We start from the raw sequence: 21,723 nt of genomic DNA on the forward strand, positions 1-21,723 counted from the left end.
AAAGCTTTTCTGACTTAGAAATATCCCATTCTGCATTTGTGAAACCTCCATTCCAAGAAAATAGGACTCTCCCCTAGATCAGACATTTCAAACATCTCCTGCATCTTGGTCTTGAAATCAACCAGCATTGTTCGATCTCCTCCTGTCACCAGCAAGTCATCAACATATAGAGACACAATGAGCTGTGTTTGTGCCCCTTCCTTCTTAACATACAGTGTTGGCTCACTCTTGCTCCTTTCGAATCCCAAATTGACGAGATAGCCATCGATTCTGCTGTACCAGGCCCTTGGAGCCTGTTTTAAGCCATACAAGGCTTTTTTCAGTTTGTACACCATGTGCTCTTTGCCAGCTATCTCAAACCCTTGTGGTTGTTCAACATAGATATCTTCATCTAAGAAGCCATTCAGAAAAGTTGACTTCACATCAAGTTGATGGATTTTCCATCCGAGCTGTGCTGCTAAGGTAATCAATAGTCTGATGGTATCGAGTCTGGCCACTGGTGCAAAGGTCTCCAGGTAGTCCAGACCATATTTCTGACTGAACCCCTTGACAACTAACCTTGCTTTCAGTTTGTTTAAGCTTCCATCAGCATTTTGCTTAGCTTTGTACACCCATTTCACTCCAATAACCTTCCTTTTGACTGGTCTTTCTACCAATTCCCAAGTCTGATTCTTTTCAATCATGCTGATCTCCTCAGCCATTGCTTGCTTCCACCCTTGCTAAGCTTCAGCTTCTTCAAAGCTGTTTGGTTCAGCTATAAATACATGAGCCCTTTCATAAATCTCAGCCAATGGTCTAGTTCCCCTAACTGGTTCATCATCAATGTCCATTTCAGGACCATTCTGATCTGCCTCAGCCTGTTTTGGTGCAAGATCTTTAGACACTTCTTCTGGTTCATTTCTTTCCCAGTTCCAACATGATTTTTCATCAAACACCACATCCCTGCTGACTGACACCTTGTTTGTTGAAGGATCTAAGATCCTATAGCCCTTATTGATAGTGACGTAGCCCACCAGAACACCAGGTCAAGCCCTTTCAGATAACTTGTCCCTTTTAACAACAGGTACATGTGCATAACAAATGCATCCAAAGACCTTCAGGTGAGCCAGTGATGGCTTGAATCCAAACCAGGCCTCAAATGGAGTCTTCTAAGCTAAAGCCTTGGTTGGAAGCCTGTTTTGAATGTAGGCTGCAGTGTTAACTGCCTCTGCCCACAAAGCTTTAGGCAGATTCTTCTGAATCATCAAGCACCTAGCCATATCCATCAAGCTCCTATTCTTTCTTTCACTTACACCATTTTGTTGTGGTGTATAAGTATTGGTAAGCTGATGTTTGATGCATGCCTTGTCACAGAAGGCTTGGAACTGAGCTGAGGTGTACTTAGTCCCATTATCAGACCTTATGGTTTTCAGCTTGCAGGCCGTTTCAGTCTCTGCAGCAGTCTTGAACTTCCAAAACACAGAGGACACCTCTGATTTCTGTTTCAAAAAATAAAGCCAGCAATATCTCGAGAAATCATCAATGAACAGTATAAAATACCTGCTTCCATTTAATAACTCAGTCTTCATGGGGCCACATACATCAGTGTGCACCAGTTGCAGTCTTTCAGGGGCTCTCCAAGCTTGATTCGAGGGAAATGAAAGTCTGGCCTGCTTGCCTAGCTGACATACTTCACATACTTCCTAGTTTTGAATTGAGTTTATAAAATTTTCAGCCAAACCACTCCTGCACATGTGTTCCATAAATTTGTAGTTGGCATGACCAAGTCTTTGATTCCAAAGCTTGGATTCATCTGTTGTAGCTGTGTAGGCAGTGTCTGACTCCTTTGTCCAATCAACCACAAAGCTTTTATCAGCCATAGGAACTGCCATTAACTTTGATCTACTTGGATCACTGATTTGGCACTGATTATCCTTAAACACAACAGAATAACCTTTCTCCAGCAATTGAGCTATGCTGAGCAGGTTCCTGTCAATTTCAGGCACCAAGAGCACATTTGAAATAACTTTGGCACCTGTGGGAGTGCATATCAGCACATCACCCTTGCCTTCAGCTTTTATAAAGTGGCCATTACCTATCTTAACTTTGGTCTGCAACTTCTGTCTAAGGATTTGAAGATAGCAGCATCAGGTGTCATGTGGTTGGTGCATCCACTGTCTAGGAGCCAACCAGATGAAAACCTCTCTTGAGCAGTTGAGCATGACACAGCAAAGACTTGCTCCTCTTGGTCACTGTCTTCCTTGGCTACTCGAGCCTCAGCCTTCATTTGTTGAGAATAGTTCTGCCTTGGTTTACCCTTGCTTTTACAGACTCTCTCAACATGACCTTTCTTTTTGTAATGTTGACACAAGGCATCTGGCCTAAACCAACATTTTTCTTCTGGATGACCAGGCCTTTTGCAATGCCTGCAAGTCTGACCCTCTTTTCTTGCAGCATCATACATTGGCTTGTCTTCCCAGGCCTTCTTGCCTTTGTAAGCAGTATTTGTTCTTGCCTGAAAGGCACCTTCTTGGTGCTCCTCCAGTCTGCTAGCTCTCCTCTGCTCTTGAGCATATAGAGCATTGATCAACTCTGTCAAAGAGATGCTGGACAGGTCCCTTGAGTCTTAAAAAAATGATTTTTTTGGCTCCTTAACTTAAAAAAAAAGGTCATTTTAGCATTTCATTTAATTTTTCGTCTCTTTTAACCCTTAAATGTACATTTTTATCAAATCACCCTAAAATAGATGGAAAATTTTTCATTTGTTAATTTTGATGACATGACATACATGTGGATGATATGCCAACATTTAATTAATTTTTAAATTTTAAAAATATTAAAAAATATATTTTTTTATAATTTTTATACTTCTTAATAATTTTAATGGTTTTTAATTTTAAAAATATATTTTATAATTTAAAAAATTAAAAATAATTAAATGTTGGCAATCATACACATATCACATCAACAAAGCTAAAAGAAGTTAACTTCTCTATCCATATATCACTACACATTCATAATCAGTATTCTCTCCAACAGAGTGAAGTTAGAAATTTTTTGGGGGTCGAAATTAAATTGTATATTTTTATGATAGCAAAAATGTAATTTCACCATTTTAATAGCCTATATCTTTATAATTTTAAAGGATTAAATCAATTTTTTTTATCTTTTTGAGAATCAAAATATAATTTTACCATTATTAATTTAAAATTTTATAAATTATAAAAAAACCTAAATATAAAATTTTCTATTTTAGAGGGATCGGGGTCCCTACCGGTCCCCTGACTCTGCCTCTACTCCCCAGCAAGTCTGGTTATGTTTAAATTGTTGTTTACTAATAATGATTCTTAATGTATGATCCAATTCTGTTGATGTGATTTTCAATTATAAATGACCTCATTCGTATGTATCTGTATCTTCTTCTAATTTAAATTTTATTTTATTTTATCAAATTAAATTACAAATAGATACTCAAAAGAATCAAAGATTTATCCAATGAATTAGAGATTTTAACAGATCATTACAAGTTATAAATAAAAAGCCCTGCATAGGGATTATCTGTAGATATATGCTAGTAATCTGACTATGTATTGGTTATAATGGCGAATTCATGTTGTTTAAGTAGTTGTTGCTGCTAGTTCAATCTGGATCACAGAGTCTGGAGCTGGGAACTGAAATAGGTGAGTCCTTAATGTCGACTCCTACTAATTCTTTGTAGATATATCTTTTGTGACTAATGTTCTAGCATTGGTGAATGAGTACTTGAGTGACTGTTGAAAATATGTGTGAGATCTTGATATAGTGTCCTCGTGAGTCCGGAATGTAATGGACTATAAAGTTGGTAGGCTACCAGTGAGGTACTTTTATGTTCCTCTTGTTTCTCGAAAGCTGTCTCAGTTTGACTTTGCTGCTTTAACTAATAGGATTCTGGACAGGATTCAAGGGTGGTCTACTAAGCACTTGAGTTATGTCGGTAGACTGCAACTCATTAAGGTTGTGATCTTTAGTGTGCAAGCCTATTGGAGTCGTAAATTTCTAATGCCTAAGAGTGTTTTTAAGAGGTTTATCAATATTGTCTTAGCTTCTTTTGGAAAAGGAAGGTTGGCTCGAGTCAAGGGGCTTGTGTTTGTTAGAAGGTAATTTGTTTACCTAAATTTGAAGGGGGCTTAGGACTACAAAATGTGGCAGAATGGAATAAAACTTGTATTTTGCAGCTTATCCGTGCCATGCTTGTAGGAGAGGGCTCTCTTTAAATCGCTTGGGTTATTGAATATGTGTTAAAGGGTAGGAGTTTTCTGGATGTGGCTCCTACTTCAATGAGTAGCTAGAATTAGTGAAGGATACTTAAGTTGAAGCCTTTGGTTGCTGTCACTTCTAAACAATTTGCTAATGCTAAAGTGAGTACTTTTCAACTATGTGAGGCAATTAGAACTCGTGGTATGAAGGTGGAATGAAACCATTTGTTATGGTTCCCTTTACATAACATTCTCTTATTGCTCGGATGATCATTCTTAATAAACTCCCAACTCGGGATCATTTGCTTGCTTTTGGGATTTCGGTTGATACTTGTTGCTTTTTCTGTATGGATGCTACAGAGAGATGTGATCACATTTTCTTTTAGTGCAATTTTTCAAGGAAGGTGTGGCAATTAGTTTTGCGCCTTTGCTCCATTCATAGGGCTGTGAGAATTTGGAGGTAAGAGTTAGCTTAGGCGGTATTGAAACTTAAAGGAAAGTCCTCGCTTGTTGCTATACTCAAGCTTGCTTGGAGTGCATATTTGTATGTGATATGGAGACAGAGGAACAAGTTGTATTTTGGTTCATCTTTCTAGACTGAAGATGTTGTCTTGGTGCAGATTAAAGAGATTGTGCAGGCTCGCTTAGGAGGAAGACCAATCAATAGAACCGGTCCTGTTAATGCTTCACTTTGTGCTTGGGGTATCATTCGTTAATTTGTTTGTATAACACTATACAGTGTTTTTTTTCCTTTATAGCAATTTAACTGCATTCTTGAATTAATGAATTTCATCATTCATCAAAAAAATTTGTTGTTAAAGATTATATCTTCAAATATTCTAATTGGTAAACTTTTAAATCGTTAAATTTGAAAACTCCTATCAATGGATTCTTTAAATTTAAAGGAAAAGATAATGAAATTACGAAAGAGTTTACACGAATCCAATAAACTAATCGGGAAAGAAAAACTAATTGAAGGTTTTTTTTTTCTAAATACTTTAAGTGCATTTCGAATTTTAGATTATTTTATTATATTAAAATATTTTATATTATCAAAATATGAAGTTTGGGCCCTAAGGCAAAACCATTTGATAAATGAGTCTACTTTTGATGGGCTATCCAACACTTAAATAAGATATATAGGGGAAGAAAAAAATATGAGTCACACATCTCATTAATTTTTATATAATTGGCTCAACCCTTCATTCCAATTTGGTTTCACTTTGAGATATATAGATGGATCTCATCCAACTTATTATTTTAAAAATATATATTTCAAGCAATTTCTTGATCAATTTGTTATCTCATCGTAACTCAAGATGAAGAAATTCCAACATTTGCATTCAAGTCCAACTAACAAGGAATACAAGCAAGTAGGGCTAGCATGACATAAATACAACAATAACAACATGAACTACATATGCATTGTGATAGCCCGAAATAGGGCCTAATCGGAATAGTGGTTTCGTAACCACAAATCCGAAGTGAAATAGTTTAATTTTATAAATTTTTATTAGTTACTGATTGATTGAAATATTGTGTGAAAATATGGATAGAAAATTTTAATGCTTTAGTGCTTAATTGAATTTTTAGGACTAAATTGAGAAAAATGCAAAGTGTGTCTAATTAGTGATTAAATGACTTAATTGAATTATTGCATGAAATTGGAAGTGTTTATGTGGCAATTAGACCATGAATTAGTGTTATGGACGCAAAAGGGTATTTCTAGAAAAATATCTAAGTAATGGGTCAAGGGCATTTTGTCCAAATTGAATAAAGACAAAATAAAGATGAAAACAAGTGTTCATCTTCTTAAAATCAGACGTTTGCTGCCAAAAAATTCATGTCACCATAGCTAGGGTTCTTGAACTTCCTAAGCTCAATTGTAAGTGATTTCTTGCCCGCTTTTGATTATTTTCGTATTTTATGCTTATTGAAGCTTGAATTTCATGTTTCTACCATTTAATTTAAATGAAATTAAAGTTTAAAATTGACCCATTCATGATATAATTGTAAATTGATTAGTGATGTTAGATAATGAATGTTTGAAGTGTTAATTACAAGTTTTACTAGATGAATTTTGATGAAAATGTTGAAAAGGGCTAAATTGTGAAAGATGGTAAAGTGTGCATAAAGTTGTGATTTTGTGAAATTGAGGGCTGTTATGAGCATGAAATATGATTTAGTGAAGTTTGAAATTTAAAAATTTAGTGAATTTTATTTTTACGAGCTTAGGGACAAAAGTGGAATTTTGAAAAGTTTTAGGGAAAATGTAAATTTGCCAAAATGTTGTGTATGAATTGTATTTGAATGAAATGTTGATAAAATGTATTAAATTGTGTTAATATAGATCAAGAAAGAAGAAATAGTGGAAGTGATCGGGGAAAGAGAAAGTTATCGACTAAATTACAAAAATAGTCGTTTTGCATCCGAGGTAAGTTATATGTAAATAATAGTTATATTTGTATAAATTGTGAATTATATTTGATATGTGAATTAATATTGAATGTGGAAGGAAAATTGTTCATGAATTATTCAAGTAATAAAGTGTTAAGTGTAAATTCGGTTGAACTTAGGAATAGAATTGGATACAAGTGACATGTCACTAGAGACCAGTGTTACTGATGTTACAGTGTTACAGTTGAGTCCCGGGTGCTGGGTGATCTAGCATGTGTTGCAGACACCTGACAGCTTGTGTGAGCAGGCCCGTGGACATTCCCAGTGTTATTGATCAGTGGTAGCTTCGGCTACATATCAGTGTGGCACTTATGTGCTAAATATCCGTGTATATTCCAACTGTTCAACGGGATTAATAATGAATTAAAGTGAATATGAAATGTTAAGTGTGAAAATGTATATGCAAGTGAATTGGTAAGATTGTGCATGTGTAAGTGATTGAAATTGCTAAGAAATGTTTTGATTAGTTATATGTTAAAAGTGTTAATTATTAAATGAGTAATTATTGTTTACATGTAACTTACTAAGCTATTTATAGCTTACACATTTCTTCTTTTCCTTTGTTATATAGTGATTTGAACTTGATCAAGTGGGGATCGTCGGAGCTCGTATCACACTATCATAATCATCTCGGTATTATGTGCTTTTCAAAATGTTTAAACTATGGCATGTATGGAGTCTTGATCATTTTGAGCATGTTCAAATGATATAGCTAATATTAGCTATTGAAGTAGCTATTAAAGAATATGTTTTGGTGTTATGTATGTTAAAATGGTAACTAATTCAAAGAAGCAGTTTCTTTGATAGCAGCAGTGACGTGAATGTGAAAAATCACCATAAATAGGAGAAATGGAATTAGAGAGTGAATTATATATGTAATTAAAGCTTATCAAGTCTATTTTTATATGAAAGAAACGGTGTAGGCAAAGGAATTCTGTATTTTGAGATATTTTAATTTTAGTGAGACAGGGTCAGAATGGTTTTTGAAGTCCCCTGTTCTGACTTTGAAAAATCATTATAAATTGTACAGAAGGAATTATGGGTCATAATTTATATGTGTAGATTTCTTAGTGAGTCTATTTTCAAAAGAAACAAACGATAACCTTATATGTATTCTGTACAAAGAGATAATTGATTTTTAGTGCCGAGAGGTCAGATCTGTCGAGCTGTGAAACAGGGGATACTTTAATGAATAAACTGTACTAATTGGCCAAGTCAAAAATTCTGAAAATTTTATGGTAAGTAGTAATATGAGTCTAGTTTCAGGGAAAATTTACGGATTTAAATTTTGAGTTCTGTAACTCGAGTTATAATTAAATTAGTGAAAGTCACGCAGGTAGACAGTTTTGTTGTGAACAGTGAATTTAATTTTAAAGGCAAATTTTTATGCTCCGAATCGGTAAGTTAAATTGGATAACATCTCTTACTCGATTCCGGCGACGGTCTCGGGTAAGGGGTGTTACATGCATTGGTGCCCTTGATTGTGGTCGTAAATTAAATCCGAGAGCGCTACAAATTCTGGTCTTATATCTGAAAGGATAATGTCAAGAGAGGAGACTGGAGAAGTAAATTTAAACCTCTCTGTTTATTACATGATACTTAGCAGAATAGTATGACTTGATTTAGAAAAATGCATGCAAACATTGTTTCAAACAAGCAAACAAACTTTTGGGGTTTTGATTTGGCTCTTAAAGTAGTTGTTAATCCCATTAGAACCGAGACTGAAGATACTTAACCACATTCTTGTTCAACTGGAACGCCTTGGCCAAAACATCTGGGTTGATCGGTGGGTTTGAGCCAAACACTGCGTTAGCTATGGTGATAACCCCAGCATTTTGGCTGCTGAGACCAGCAAAGGCAACCGCCGCAGTTTTTCCTATGTTGAACTGGAAATGAACCATACCAAAGGGGAAAACAAAAACATCTCCAGGGTTTAGGATTTTAGTGAAGAGACGGTTGTCTGGGTTCGCCGTAACGAAGCCGACATAAAGTGTGCCTTCGACAACAAGCAGGATCTCGGATCCCCGAGGGTGAGTGTGAGGAGGGTTGACACCATAAGGTGCATAGTCGATTCGAACCAGAGATATACCTAGAGTGTTAAGTCCTGGTATTATATCTACATTGATCATAGTGACATTTGATCCAACTGGATTTGATGTGTTCCCCGGCCTGTTTAGGCCTGAAAAGAAGAAATCTTCTGCAACTGCAAGCTTTGGGTCTTTGCAAAATTTACCATTTACAAACACTGCAATGAAGAAATGTTAAAAAGTTATATTAGAACATTGAAACGTAATGTTGTTCAGCTCATGCTTTATTAACATCATGAGGATGAACATTAACACAAAGTCTTGAATGCGTACCGCCATTCTTGATGTCCTTGATAGCTACACAAAAGTCCTGGAGAGGACTGGGGTCATATGCTGAGGCCGATGAGCAAGCAAAAGCAAAGAGGCCAAAAGCAATAAGAATGGAGCGAATCCCTTTCATTATGATATATGTTGACTTAGCTGGTTGTTTGCTATTGCTTGGGAGAAGATTGAGAAACTTTGCATGGCAGATAAAGCTATTTATAGATGGAAACCAACAGGCAGGTCATTATTTTCCATGAAATGCGCTGGTAAATGAGTATCAGGTTTGTGAAAAGGATAGGTTTTAGGTGGCAAGAAAGTACAACGAAACGAAAGACTTTTGATATTTGGAAGACCATTTGTGGGTTAGGATGGTGTCCACTGTCCAGTTAATGTTGAAGACACTGTTATTAGGTTTCTAATATGTAAATAATGTCCATTGAATACACTTGTTTCTGCTTGAAATCCAGTTCTAAGAAGAGAAGAAACTGGTTGAGGTAACATAAGATATTCTTGGATTTCGATTCTTAATATCTGCAATTATTTTTTTTATTTCAAGACTCGGACCCCATTTATTATAATAATAATAATAAACATTTTTTCTTGAAGGTAATTCAACTATATATAAATATATATATATATATGAAGTGGCTCAGGTTAACTGCTACTTTGAATTTGGCGAGATGGAAGGTCCCAAACGAACTAACTTGGGTAAATTATTTGATATATATATATATATATATATAATCTGCTGAAGCAACAGGACATCAGGTATCTTTCATGTCAAAGGATTAGTTAGTGGATTGTGTTTTTATGCATCAATGTCGGGCTTACAACAAACCCCAATGATTATTTGCGTTTGAATCCGAGAAAATAAATGAAGTAGTGTAGAACAATTTCTATATAAAAAATTGAAATTTTAAATTTTTTAAGTTTAGCATACTTATAATTTTTAAAATATTTTCATAATTTTCAAAAATAGATTATGAAATTTTAAGTTTTTATAATTTTCAAATTCTTAAGATTTTTGGTTTTTCAATGATTTTCTTTTAATTTCTCTTATTTTTAAAATTTTTGAAGTATGTTCTGGGTATATGGCAACATGTCATTGATTTGTTGGATAATGAAGATTACAAAATGAAAATAAGGTGCTAAATAAACTAATAAAAATAAATGCCCAAACTTGTGTATATATACATTTATCATAGATTATAGATATAGATTATGAATAGTTTGATATTATTCTGTCCAAATTAACTTGATTTATCTTATATATAAATTTACGATTGATTTAGCAGGTTGTATGTACATCATCCTTAGCTACATACATAAAAGTAGTTTTAGACGGATGACAATTGAGATATTATAGATTCAAATATTTATACATACACAAATATAATTTGTCAATATTTTCGGTCAAATCTAAAATTATTTTAGGGATTTAAATTAAAAAGAATTTTAATTTATAATATGCTTTACATAAGAAGAGGCCCACGAAGAACATCTTTTATTTTATATTTCAGAAAATAAATAACAAATGACAACTTCAAACATCATTCAACATTTCTCCTATTGTTATTCCATCAGAATTCGGATTGAAGATTCTTCACCATTTTCCTATCTAGATTAAAAGCCTTGGCAAGAATATCAGCATTAATGGAAGGGTTTGAGCCAAATACTGCATTTGCGATAGTGATCACCCCTGGGTTTTCACTGCTAAGACCAGCAAAGGCGACAGCATAGGTGTTCCCTATGTTGTACTGGAAGTGAATGAGACCCACAGGAAAAACAAAGACATCTCCGGGATATAGGACTTTAGAAATCAAACGATTATCTGGATTCGATGTAACGAAACCGACATGGAGTGTGCCTTCCAGAACAACTAGAATCTCTGAGGCACGAGGGTGAGTGTGAGGAGGGTTTAGGCCACCGTTAGGTGCATAGTCAATTCGAACCATAGATATCCCCAATGTGTGAAGTCCTGGCATCTGTGCAACATTAACAGGTGTGACAGTTGATCCAAATGTGTTGGATGTGTTTTTGCGGATATGGAGACCTGAAAAGTAGAAGTCATCTGCTTTGGCAAGCTTTGCGTCTTTGCAGAATTTTCCGTTGACAAACACTGCATGAAAGCAAGAAATGTCGGTCAATAACAGAAGAAGAAAAAAGATGATTTCATGTTACTAACACTTGAATATAAGGTCTTAAGATTCATATCCTGTTCATGCCCGGATATACATTAGACACAGACTCAAGTAGCTCAAGAAAAATGAAAGTATTTGAAGAGAAGACATACGAGAGCCCTTGGGATCATTAATGGCTACACAAAAGTCCTGAAGAGGGCTAGGATCAGAGGCAAAGGTCAAAGACGATGCAAGAGCCAAGATGAAAATGGCTACTATAATCTGAAGGGCTTCCATTTTTTTGTATATAGTAGAGTTAGCTTCTATTTCTTTCTTGGGCATGAGAGGCTCTGCATGAATGAATGGCCATTTATAGGTTGAAGCCATTGAATCAGTCTATGATTTTTGCTTATTTTAATTAATTTTCTTTAATTATGCCATAGATGACAGTACATATAGAAACAACCGAATCATTTTTAATTACTTGGTGAATCAGCAGGCCTGCACAAAAGAAGTAATATAATTCATCTTCCTTTGCTTAAATCAGGACATATTGAAACAAAAGATTAATTTTCTGATATAAGATGGTTCTGTTTTTTTCTTTCTTGAAACTTGGCTCCGGTAGAATTGGGTCAATTAAAGATAATTTAACAATGTTGGTTTTTTTTATATGAAAGTGACTCAAACATCATCTGAAAATGAAGTTTGATCTTGGTTTTCATTACTCTTACTATGTAAGGAATTGTTTATTCTAAAGAATATCATATGTTTATTATCAATTATAAGTTGGAATAATATATATACTATAGTAATTTAATGTTTCAATATATGGAAATATTCTTATATGATATTCAAAAATGAATCTCATGTGATGACCTGATATTTAGGGTATTCATCGTTCCAGATGTGACCTGGATTCAAATCGCGCTAGTCGCTTTTATTATTTTGGGCTTTGCCCTGTTTTTATAATAATAATAAAAACAATGATTAATTTATTTTAATAAACTTTCGTACCAAAACATTATTGCAGAAAAATTATCACATAAATTTTTTTTATATTATCTAAAGATATTATAGCAATAGTCAAATACTATTTTTAAAGTAAATTAATAATATAATATTTTTATATAAAATTATAATACTTTTCTTCATTACTCATGTACAAAATATTACTTAAAGATATTATACAAATAAAAGAAAATTATATAACACATGCTATACAATAATCACGTTCATTTCGTTAAATCATATATATCTGTTAAAAAAATCATTGTCAGGTCCCCATTTGATTAAATAAGTCTCATAATATTGATAAATATTAGCATCAAATTTTGGTTTAAATAAAATTAAAACTAAATTTCACAGCCACAATTATGATTAAAAACCAGTAAAAATTAGATTGAAATTAAATTATTCTATGAATTTGCACAACTAAGATTCAAATATCATTATTAATTGAGAATATAAAATTCCCATAAACATATTAAATTTTATTATATTTAGCAGATTTTGTATGAATAAGAGTATTAACTTTCATTACGACACTGATTGAGTTTTAGCTCTGCTCTCATTGATATTGTTAGCAGTGCAAGAAGATATGGATTTGAATGCGCTGAAGTGCGTCACCTTTCTATTTAATGGTTGAGGAGAGGTTATGAATAGTTCGAGGTATTGTATCAAAAAAAAATCATTACCATAATTTTTGCTTTAAAAAAATATTCATTACCCCTAAAAAAATGTATAATGATTTTTTTAGCCCTTTAACTCTATGAAAAAGGTCATTTTAGTTATCCATTTAATTTTTCACCTCTTTTAAGCCTTGAACTTCTATTTTGTAAAAGTTAATATTTGTTAACTTTATCGACGTGACATACACGTAGATGACGTGTCAACATTTAATTATTTTTAAAATTTTAAAAATATTAAAATTGTTATGAATATTTTATTAAGTGGATGTTTATTAAGATATAGATAAGTTTTATATAATTTATATTCTAATAGTCATTAGAAGTAGAGTTTTATTTCATTTATACTTCTTATGTTTATAAATATAGACTCTAGAGAAGCATTGTAAAATTTTCGATTGATCAATAAAATACGCTTTCTCTTTGCTCTCCTATTCTCTTTGTTCTTTGTTCTTTATTCTATGTCTTTTATTTTATAACACGTTATCAGCATGATTTTCTTTTATTTTATAATATGATCACTCCAAATCTACTGCTCAAGTTGTTGTTGATTATCTTCTAGAGCTATTGCAATTTCAGTCTTCAATTAAAGCCTGCGCACTATGGGTAATCATTATCCAAAGAAATATATATAACCCTTACGTGGGTAATGACGATGATGTTAAAGATCTTTAGGTATATTTTACTACGATTTATTTATTATATCATGTTTATTATAATTGGAGACTAATCATGACAACAAGAATATATAGATTCTGATTTGAAATCCACGTATGTTTGCGATGGTGATTATGAAATAAAGAATCAATGGAGATGTTTAGAAGTTTGTCCTACTAGATTTGTTGCATTCTCTGAAGTGAATGCAAACATAAAGAAAATAAAAGATATAATCATGGATCACTAAAAGTGGGAACACAGTAATAAATAAGAGAACAATGAGAGTTCTCAAGATAACTCTTCAAAGGTTAAAGATAACTTATGTTATCAATGTGATATGAAATATTATTGGCCACATATGTGGCGCATGCTCAAATATTTTGTTTCATTAATATTCTTTGAGGAAGAATATAATAATGTAGTAATGAATTATATTATTACAGATAGAAAATATTTATCTTATTTGGTACTGAAATAAATTCTAATATTTGATAGTAAAAATTAATTGAAAGCTCCGGAAGAGCTAACATATCAATATCTGAAAAGCACAAAATTTGTGATGGTTAATACATTAATTTTAAAAGATATTCATTATAACCGATATCATATTGAGATTGTGAATGAAGAAAAGATTATATTTCATATGAATCACTATTGCTATAAATATCTATTTTGAAAGGATGAAAAAAAAGGGAGGATTGAGTTATTGATTACTCTTGTTATTAAATTGAATTGATTGTGACTATCTTTGTGATCTTCTTTTGTCATCATCCCCATTAAGGAATTGAAAGCAAAATATTTGACTGTGAAATATCTACTTATGAGCAATAGAATATGGTAATTCTATCTAAAGCTCGTTATGGTTGAATGTACCTGAAGTTGCAAGTTTTTTTTAAACCGTGGGTATAGCTCTACAGTATTTAGAATAAGTTCTCAATTAAAATTACGTGGAAAAATATTACTGATGAGAACTTGCAAGAGAGAAAACTTATGTATGAAAAGTCATTAGTTACGTACCTGTTGTACACCTGAAAAATAGTGATTTAGACTTCACATTGATTTAGACATTTCTAATAGTAAATGTGACAGTAAAATTATCAATTTGTTAGAAATTATATTGACATTATTAGTACAATTGAAATGCATGTTAAAGTAAACCAGAAGTTTACTAATACAAATACATTTACTACTTGGCGTGACCAGTTAGACCATCTTGGATCATATATGATGTGAAAATTAATTGAGAATTCTATGGACATTCATTAAAGAACTAGAAGATTTTTTAATTTAAAGAATCCTCATTTGTTGCTTGTTCTCAATGAAAATTGCTTATGAGAAACTCACTAGCTAAAGTTGAGATTTAATATCTTGCATTTCTGAAATGAATATGAGCCCATTCATCCACCATGTAGATGGTTTTGATATTATATGATTTTGGTAGATGCATCTACAAAATAATCACATATGTGTTATCAACTTCCAACCTGTAGTTTGCAATATTGCTTGTTTAAATAATTAATTTCAGATTATGCAATTAAGACAATTCATATTGCTAAAGCTGATGAGTTTATATCTTAGTCTTTTATTGATTGAGTTTGAAAAACTTTCGTAAAAGCTTGTTATTTATGCACATAATGGTTTAGAGAAATTATTGATTGAACGCATCTGATTAATATTGAAACCATTACTTATGAGAATTGAACTTCCTATTTCAATATGAGATTATGTTGATTTACGTGTTGTACGCATCAAACCAATAAGTTATAAATACTTCCCATTAGAATTGGTTTTTAGTCAAAAGCTAAATATTTCTCATCTTTGAATTTTGTATGTGCGTATATGTTCCAATTGCTCCACCATAATGCACAAAGTGTTGGAACGCCGGCAGCCCTACGGCGCAGCGGAAAAATAAAACATCCGGCGAACCTAACCATGGATCCATGTGTGAGGAACGAATCGGGGTGAAATAAAGGTTTCAAAATTACCGAATCTTTATTCTGAGTAGACAACAACACCTCAACAACGAGTAATCTGATCTACTATCGAACCAAGCCGCAATTTATCGTGACTTCGGCCTCTACGTAATCCACCCAGTTGACAATGAACGAAAGGAATCCTCAAAATTGTTTTTGGAAAGACTTTGCTTTGACGGCTGCTAGACCCTAAGCAAAGAAAAAACGGGATTTTTTATATCTATTTTAGGGTTTCTAGAAATTAAATAAATATAACAATGTTTTTAAACCGAAAATTATAATTACATTAATTATAATAATGATTTCAGTAAACTATATATTTATTTGAATTTATATACTAACCAAATTCATGTTCTCATTATGCGTACAACAACCTTGTACATATAATGTGTTCGATATTTGATTACCCAACTAAATTAATTCTATAATTAATTTAATTCAAGTGACAACTAAACACAATACCAACTATATTTTATTCCGTTCATTTTAACTATAGGGTGTGACCCTGTAGGTTCTTATAATGTTAGCAGTAATACTAAAACGATTCCAATGTTACAAACAATAAGTGGCACCTAGCAATGCATCATTGCTACCTAAGTCACAAGAAATCATGATTCGACATAACCTTTTTATGATTAACCTTTCATGCAATAATCCTTAATTCCTTTATCTCTGGATTGGACACAAGTCATGGAATAGTCACATTTGCATAGTCCATTCCATGTTCCTTGATATCTTAAGTAGACTATGATATACAAATAAGTATGACATCTCATATCAGCTTATTTGAGCATGACCATGCATTTCTAGTCCCACTCAATCAAGTGGCCTAAGATATTACTCCCATTATGTAGGAGGTACTTATCCTATATCGATCAATCATATCCCTTTACACAGATCATGGTATATCCAACATCAGCCTTTATAGAACAACCAATTACTGTGTACGTTTGACTGTATCAAAGTATACAACTCACGATGTTAGGATTATGATGATCTCAAGTCTGAGGATCATATACATATTAATCACTATGAGTAATGTTGTGACAATTACATAATAATCCAAGAAACATACTCATAATGGGTTAGTCCAATATGTTGTTCTCTAACACACATAGTCATGCATCGATCTTGACATTCCATATCAATGACAACTCTTTATCATCAATCAACTACATGTTAGTCTTAATGCATTATTGTTGTCCTACCCAACAATAATACTTGACTAAGGACCTTTTAAGAATAATCATATTATTCTCAGGATATTATTATAAAACAATTTATTTATGCACACGTAAAAGAAACTGAAATAATAATGGTAACGCCTTATATTAATAAACATGATAAATCAAGTATGTTATTACAACCATCTCATGATTGATCTTTGGGCATACTCTAACACAAAGATCGGTGAATCCTCAAAGAAAGTTGAGAGTATATATTAACTACAAGACTACTTGTATTATTAGATGTTTTGGAGATATAATTATGACATGATTTGTGATTACTATTTTGATTTGATAGTTTTTTCAATATTAGGGAGCGAAATAATAGCTTAATGAAATCACTACTTGTAATGAGTTATCATTATCTAGATCCTTATAGAGTAATTTGAACCAGAAGTCTAAAAAAGATATCTCATTTTATTACAAGTTAAATGTTAGATGTATTCACAAACTTAATGAGAATAACCAAGTGTTATATGCCATCTAATATTTTGAATCAAAGTCCCAGTAGGACAATTAGTTAGAATAAATGATAGATTCGTTGGTTCCATTTTTTCCGTATGCAGTGAATGACCTCCTAAGCTATAATGACATTATCAGAGATATTTCGTCCAGCAATAAAGCCAACTTGTTCCTACGAGATAAGGTTAGGAAACACAGTTTTAAATCTATTAGCAATTACTTTTATTACCAATTTATACATTACCAAGCAAAGGCTAATAGGGCGAAACTGGCTAAAGTTCTCTGGACTGTCTTTCTTTGGAATAAGAACGATCAAAATGTTGTTCAAATCTGGATCAATGTTATTACCAGCAAAGACACCTCGAACCCATTCACAAACTACATTACCCACGATATCCCACTGGCTCTGGAAGAAGTGCACATGAAACCCATCGCTTTCTGAAGCTTTCAAGGGGTCCATGTCAAATAAGGTTTTCTTAATTTCTTTGTTAGATACCGCCTTTTCCAAAACCACAGTATCCTGATCTTTAATACGAGAGAATAAATTGGACAGTAATCGCCTCATGGGCTCAAGTCTTTCACCATAAAGTTTCTTTAAAAACCTAGCTGCCTCGGTTTGAAGGATACTATGATCGGAACACCACTCACCATTATCGATGTGCAAAGCTGTAATACAATTAAACTTCCACTTTTGGACCGTACGACTATAAAAAAATTGCTATTACGATTCCCAAATTGAAGCTAGACACACCTAGCTTTTTGCCTCTAAAGTAGCTAATCATGATCAAGCAAGTTTACCAATTCATCTCGAATATCAAGCTCTAATTGAAGTAAACGACTAGAGTCTAACTGGTCCAAGGCTCTTTGGATATTGAAGAGCGACTTCATACGGTTCTTTTTGAAAGTACCTATAAAACTATAAACGACCCTATTCCACTCTTTAACATGAGAAGTAAAGTAAAAAAGTGAGTGAGCCATATTACCCGAGAAATTCCACTTATCTTTAACGAAATGAGAGAAATTTGCATGTTTCGTCCATCCAGAAATGAGCTTGAAGGGCCTTCCTATGGATGAACAGAAAGCCAAATTAGTCTTCAAGAGGATGGGCATGTGGTCAAACATAATGCGCGACAAATGAGACACTAGGCAATGAGGAAAGGTTGAAATCCATGAATCATTAGCCAAAGGATAATCTAGTCTCTCATACGTTCTAGCTCTTTGCCAAGTGTCATGACCCATTTTATCCCGGGCCCAAAATTGAGAATTCAAAGTCCATATTACAAAATCAAAAAATAAAAAAAACAAATAATTTATAGCCCAAAATAGCTTAATCCAGTTACAACACTTAGCCCACTAATCTAAACCCTAGCCCGATTATAGAGGCCCAACACCTAGCCTAACTGAGACTGAAACCCTAGCAACATCGGCTCCCAGCGCCGCAGCAATCAGGACCTAGCCTCTGCCCTCGCACGTGCGCCACCACCACGTACCACGCCTTCACCCACTGCGCCGCGCCGCGCCACGTCACTGTACGGCCGTACCTGCACACAAGCAAACAAGCAGAAACGAACAGAAAACAACAGCAAATAAAAAAAGAGCGAAATATATTTTGCTGTAATTTTCTTTTCATTTTCTTTTCGGCTATAAAGGCCGACTTAAGAATCTGTAAACGGGTTACGCACAATCAATACACAAAAAGAATCAAAAAAGCAATAGAGGAGTTTTTGGAAGGTGATTTTTGAAGTTTTTTTTTCTCTTTTTTCGTTCTGTTCTTGCTCTTTTTTCATATACACACGAAAAAAAAGAGAAAAGAGGGGAATCTTACCTGTGAGCACGTCGTCGGAACCTCTGCTTGCTCCGTTCGAAATCGGAGTTGATAGTAGAGAGATTTCGGGCATGTGAGGCGGCTGAGAGTAGAAGGAAAGGTCTCCTGATTCTTAGGTTCTTTTTAGGGTTTTTAATAGGCCTTTATAAGTGTTCAAAACGACACCGTTAGGGGCTAGATTCAGTGGCTCTAAAACGGTGTCGTATTAGCATCTGACCCACGCTTGAACCCGACCCGAACGCAATCAGATCCGCGCATTTTGGGTCTGATGGGATTTTTGCAACCCCGGTCCCTCCGTCTTTTATGGTTTCGTAATTAAAACTTCTTTTATTTTTACTTTTACCCCGAAATTTTTGTATTGTTTTATTTTGGTCCTTTTCGAAACGTTGCGCATAGAAAAGACTGGGCTATTTACTGTTTAGATCCTTGCTTCTTCGCGCGCATTGTAGTATGGTCCCTTGCCTCCTTTCATTATTTACTATTTGTACCCCATGTTTTGCTGTGGTTTCAATTTAATTCTTAACCTTTATTTTGATTGTTTTAATATATTTTTTATTGTTTTATTTCCTATTTTTACATTATTTCATTCACATATTTTAAACTATTGTATATAGCACTTATTCTAATATATATATATACATACATATATGTTATTTAGTTTAAATGGTTTTTATATGTATTATTTCAAAATTTGATTATCTTTAAATTGATTTATTTTAAAATTCCTCTTTATATATTATATTTAACTCATTATATGTTATTTTGACTTGCTTTGTAAATGATTTATTTTAATTTATTTTACATATTTTTTAGTTGCTTTATATATATTAATTTTAAAATTATCCTCTACTATTTGTTTTAAATTGATTTATATTAGCTATTTAAAACTCGTTTTCACGTACTATTTATTTATTTTTTATCACTTATTTAAATTGTTTTATATATCTATCTTTAAACCCTATTTTACTATATGCTTGGGTTATTTCAAACTTTATATATATTATTCATTTTAGATTTTCTTATACAAATAATTCATTAATTATAATTTCGCTTGTTTCATATTTCTTAAGTTATTTTAAAAATTTGTACAATTTCATATGTGTTAATTTGTTTGGTACTATGATTGACCTTTAATTCATTAGCCTTTGAATGTCAACATAATATATGATGTGAGATTATTGCTCTTATGTGCATTGTATTAATTATTTGTATTGATTGATTATTTGTGTTCATTAGTGTATATTTTGGCTTACGAACTATCACTTTGCATTGTACATTCCATCGCGCTTTATTTGCTTAGAAAATTACGTTCAATATGGTTTAAGCTTCAAAATCATTTTATTCAAAGCTTTCAAAATAACGAAACACTCGAAATTTGGGATCCCCGAAAAGATTGTGTCCTAACTTACTGGATTCCAATCTTCCTCGGGATCTAAGAGACCGAATATCCTTTTTAATTAAAACATAAATAAAAAGCTCATTCTCAGGAATTCGATACGTGGTGTCCTAACGCATTTGATATGACATATTGTTTTCTCGAGACGAGGATTCTTCTAACAAATGAAATTAAAAGCAATGTTCTGTATTTAGGAATTTTGGGAAATTGAACCCTAACTTACTGGGTTTTGATTTTCCATTCGACCCAAATAACTGAATATCATTTTCAAATTTAAATGCATGGGTTTTAAAAGTCAAGAGATAAACTTAATTTTAAAGATTAAAAATGTTGCGCCCTAACTCACTGGGTGTGACATTTTCTTTCTTTGAAATAAGAGTGTCTCATTATTCAATTCAATGTATTCAAGTTAAAAGGATCGTATTTTAAAATCTTTTCGAATTTTCGACGCTAAGACATTAAACAATAGATTCGGTACCAATTCTGGGCGTCACGAGGGTGCTAACCCTTCCTCGTACGTAACCGGCTCCCGAACCTATTTTCTCAAAATTCGCACACCTAAAATTATTTTCAAGGTGATCCGATCACACCTCAATAAAAGATCGGTGGCGACTCCAATTTTCATTTTTAAAGTCGACAACGAGATTTTTTATTTTATAAAAAAAGTGGTTTCGACACCAAGTATAGGATGGACCAATGTACCCTAAATCCTGCAAATTACAAGAATCTGCAAATTTGCCAAAAATGTTACATCTCTTCCTTTTGGAATGAATTTTTTTTATCATTAGGAGACAAAATAGCATTAAAATCTCCTATAGTTAATCCTGGTAAAGAATCTAACGATGGGACACTTCTTTCAAAGTTAAATTCAAAACTCCTAAAAGGACACACATCTTTAATGTGGCCATACCTTTCACAATGAAAACAAACTGTAGGAAGAAATTCATATTCAATTCTCTGAATTTTTCCATTAACAAGGATTTGGGATACCAAGGGTTCATCCAAATTTACATACACAACCATACGGGCGAATTGCCCTCTAACCCTGTTGTCTATATTCATGTGTAGTTTAGCTACCTAGCCAATTAACCCTCCTATTTCAACCAGAATTTTCTTTTTGTAAAAATAACCTGGCATTCCCGAAATTCTGATCCACGACATCACAGTACTCAGGAAATTTTGTGTTGGATTGAAGGATACCGACCAATGTTGAATCGTCTAATATTAGAGAAAATAATCTACGAACTTTCCAAGAGAATCTTTTCATTATCGAGTCTGTTCTGAAATGTGGCTAAAAAATAGCCATTCTCGATATCCATCAAATGGAAAGGTGAGGATGACTTCCATAAACTATAGA

The 21,723-nt window shown here is 33.1% G+C and overlaps 2 protein-coding genes across 2 annotated transcripts; both read right to left on the minus strand.

The window, feature by feature from the left end:
- Positions 1–8,165: 8,165 nt before the first annotated feature.
- On the minus strand, positions 8,166–9,211 carry LOC105783220 (germin-like protein subfamily 1 member 14). The gene is made up of 2 exons (XM_012608541.2): positions 9,032–9,211; positions 8,166–8,916 (listed from the first exon to the last, which is right to left on the minus strand). Exons 1-2 carry the CDS (start codon positions 9,156–9,158, stop codon positions 8,381–8,383), a joined length of 663 nt encoding a protein of 220 aa, XP_012463995.1. The 5' UTR covers positions 9,159–9,211; the 3' UTR covers positions 8,166–8,380.
- Positions 9,212–10,602: 1,391 nt separating this feature from the next.
- On the minus strand, positions 10,603–11,457 carry LOC105783221 (germin-like protein subfamily 1 member 7). Its single transcript, XM_012608542.2, has 2 exons — positions 11,316–11,457; positions 10,603–11,141 (listed from the first exon to the last, which is right to left on the minus strand). Exons 1-2 carry the CDS (start codon positions 11,437–11,439, stop codon positions 10,603–10,605), a joined length of 663 nt encoding a protein of 220 aa, XP_012463996.1. The 5' UTR covers positions 11,440–11,457.
- Between the last annotated feature and the right edge of the window lie 10,266 nt (positions 11,458–21,723).

Source organism: Gossypium raimondii, chromosome 13 (genome assembly GCF_025698545.1).
Source record: "Gossypium raimondii isolate GPD5lz chromosome 13, ASM2569854v1, whole genome shotgun sequence".
NCBI classification, from domain to species: domain Eukaryota; kingdom Viridiplantae; phylum Streptophyta; class Magnoliopsida; order Malvales; family Malvaceae; genus Gossypium; species Gossypium raimondii.

Bases quoted from the DNA above. Each gene is read 5' to 3' on its own strand.
- LOC105783220 (XM_012608541.2), bottom strand. From the start codon at position 9,158: ATGAAAGGGATTCGCTCCATTCTTATTGCTTTTGGCCTCTTTGCTTTT. The intron at 8,917-9,031 runs GTACGCATTCAA...TCTTCATTGCAG, and splicing joins CAAGGACATCAAGAATGGCG to TGTTTGTAAATGGTAAATTT.
- LOC105783221 (XM_012608542.2), bottom strand. From the start codon at position 11,439: ATGGAAGCCCTTCAGATTATAGTAGCCATTTTCATCTTGGCTCTTGCA. The intron at 11,142-11,315 runs GTATGTCTTCTC...GCTTTCATGCAG, and splicing joins TAATGATCCCAAGGGCTCTC to TGTTTGTCAACGGAAAATTC.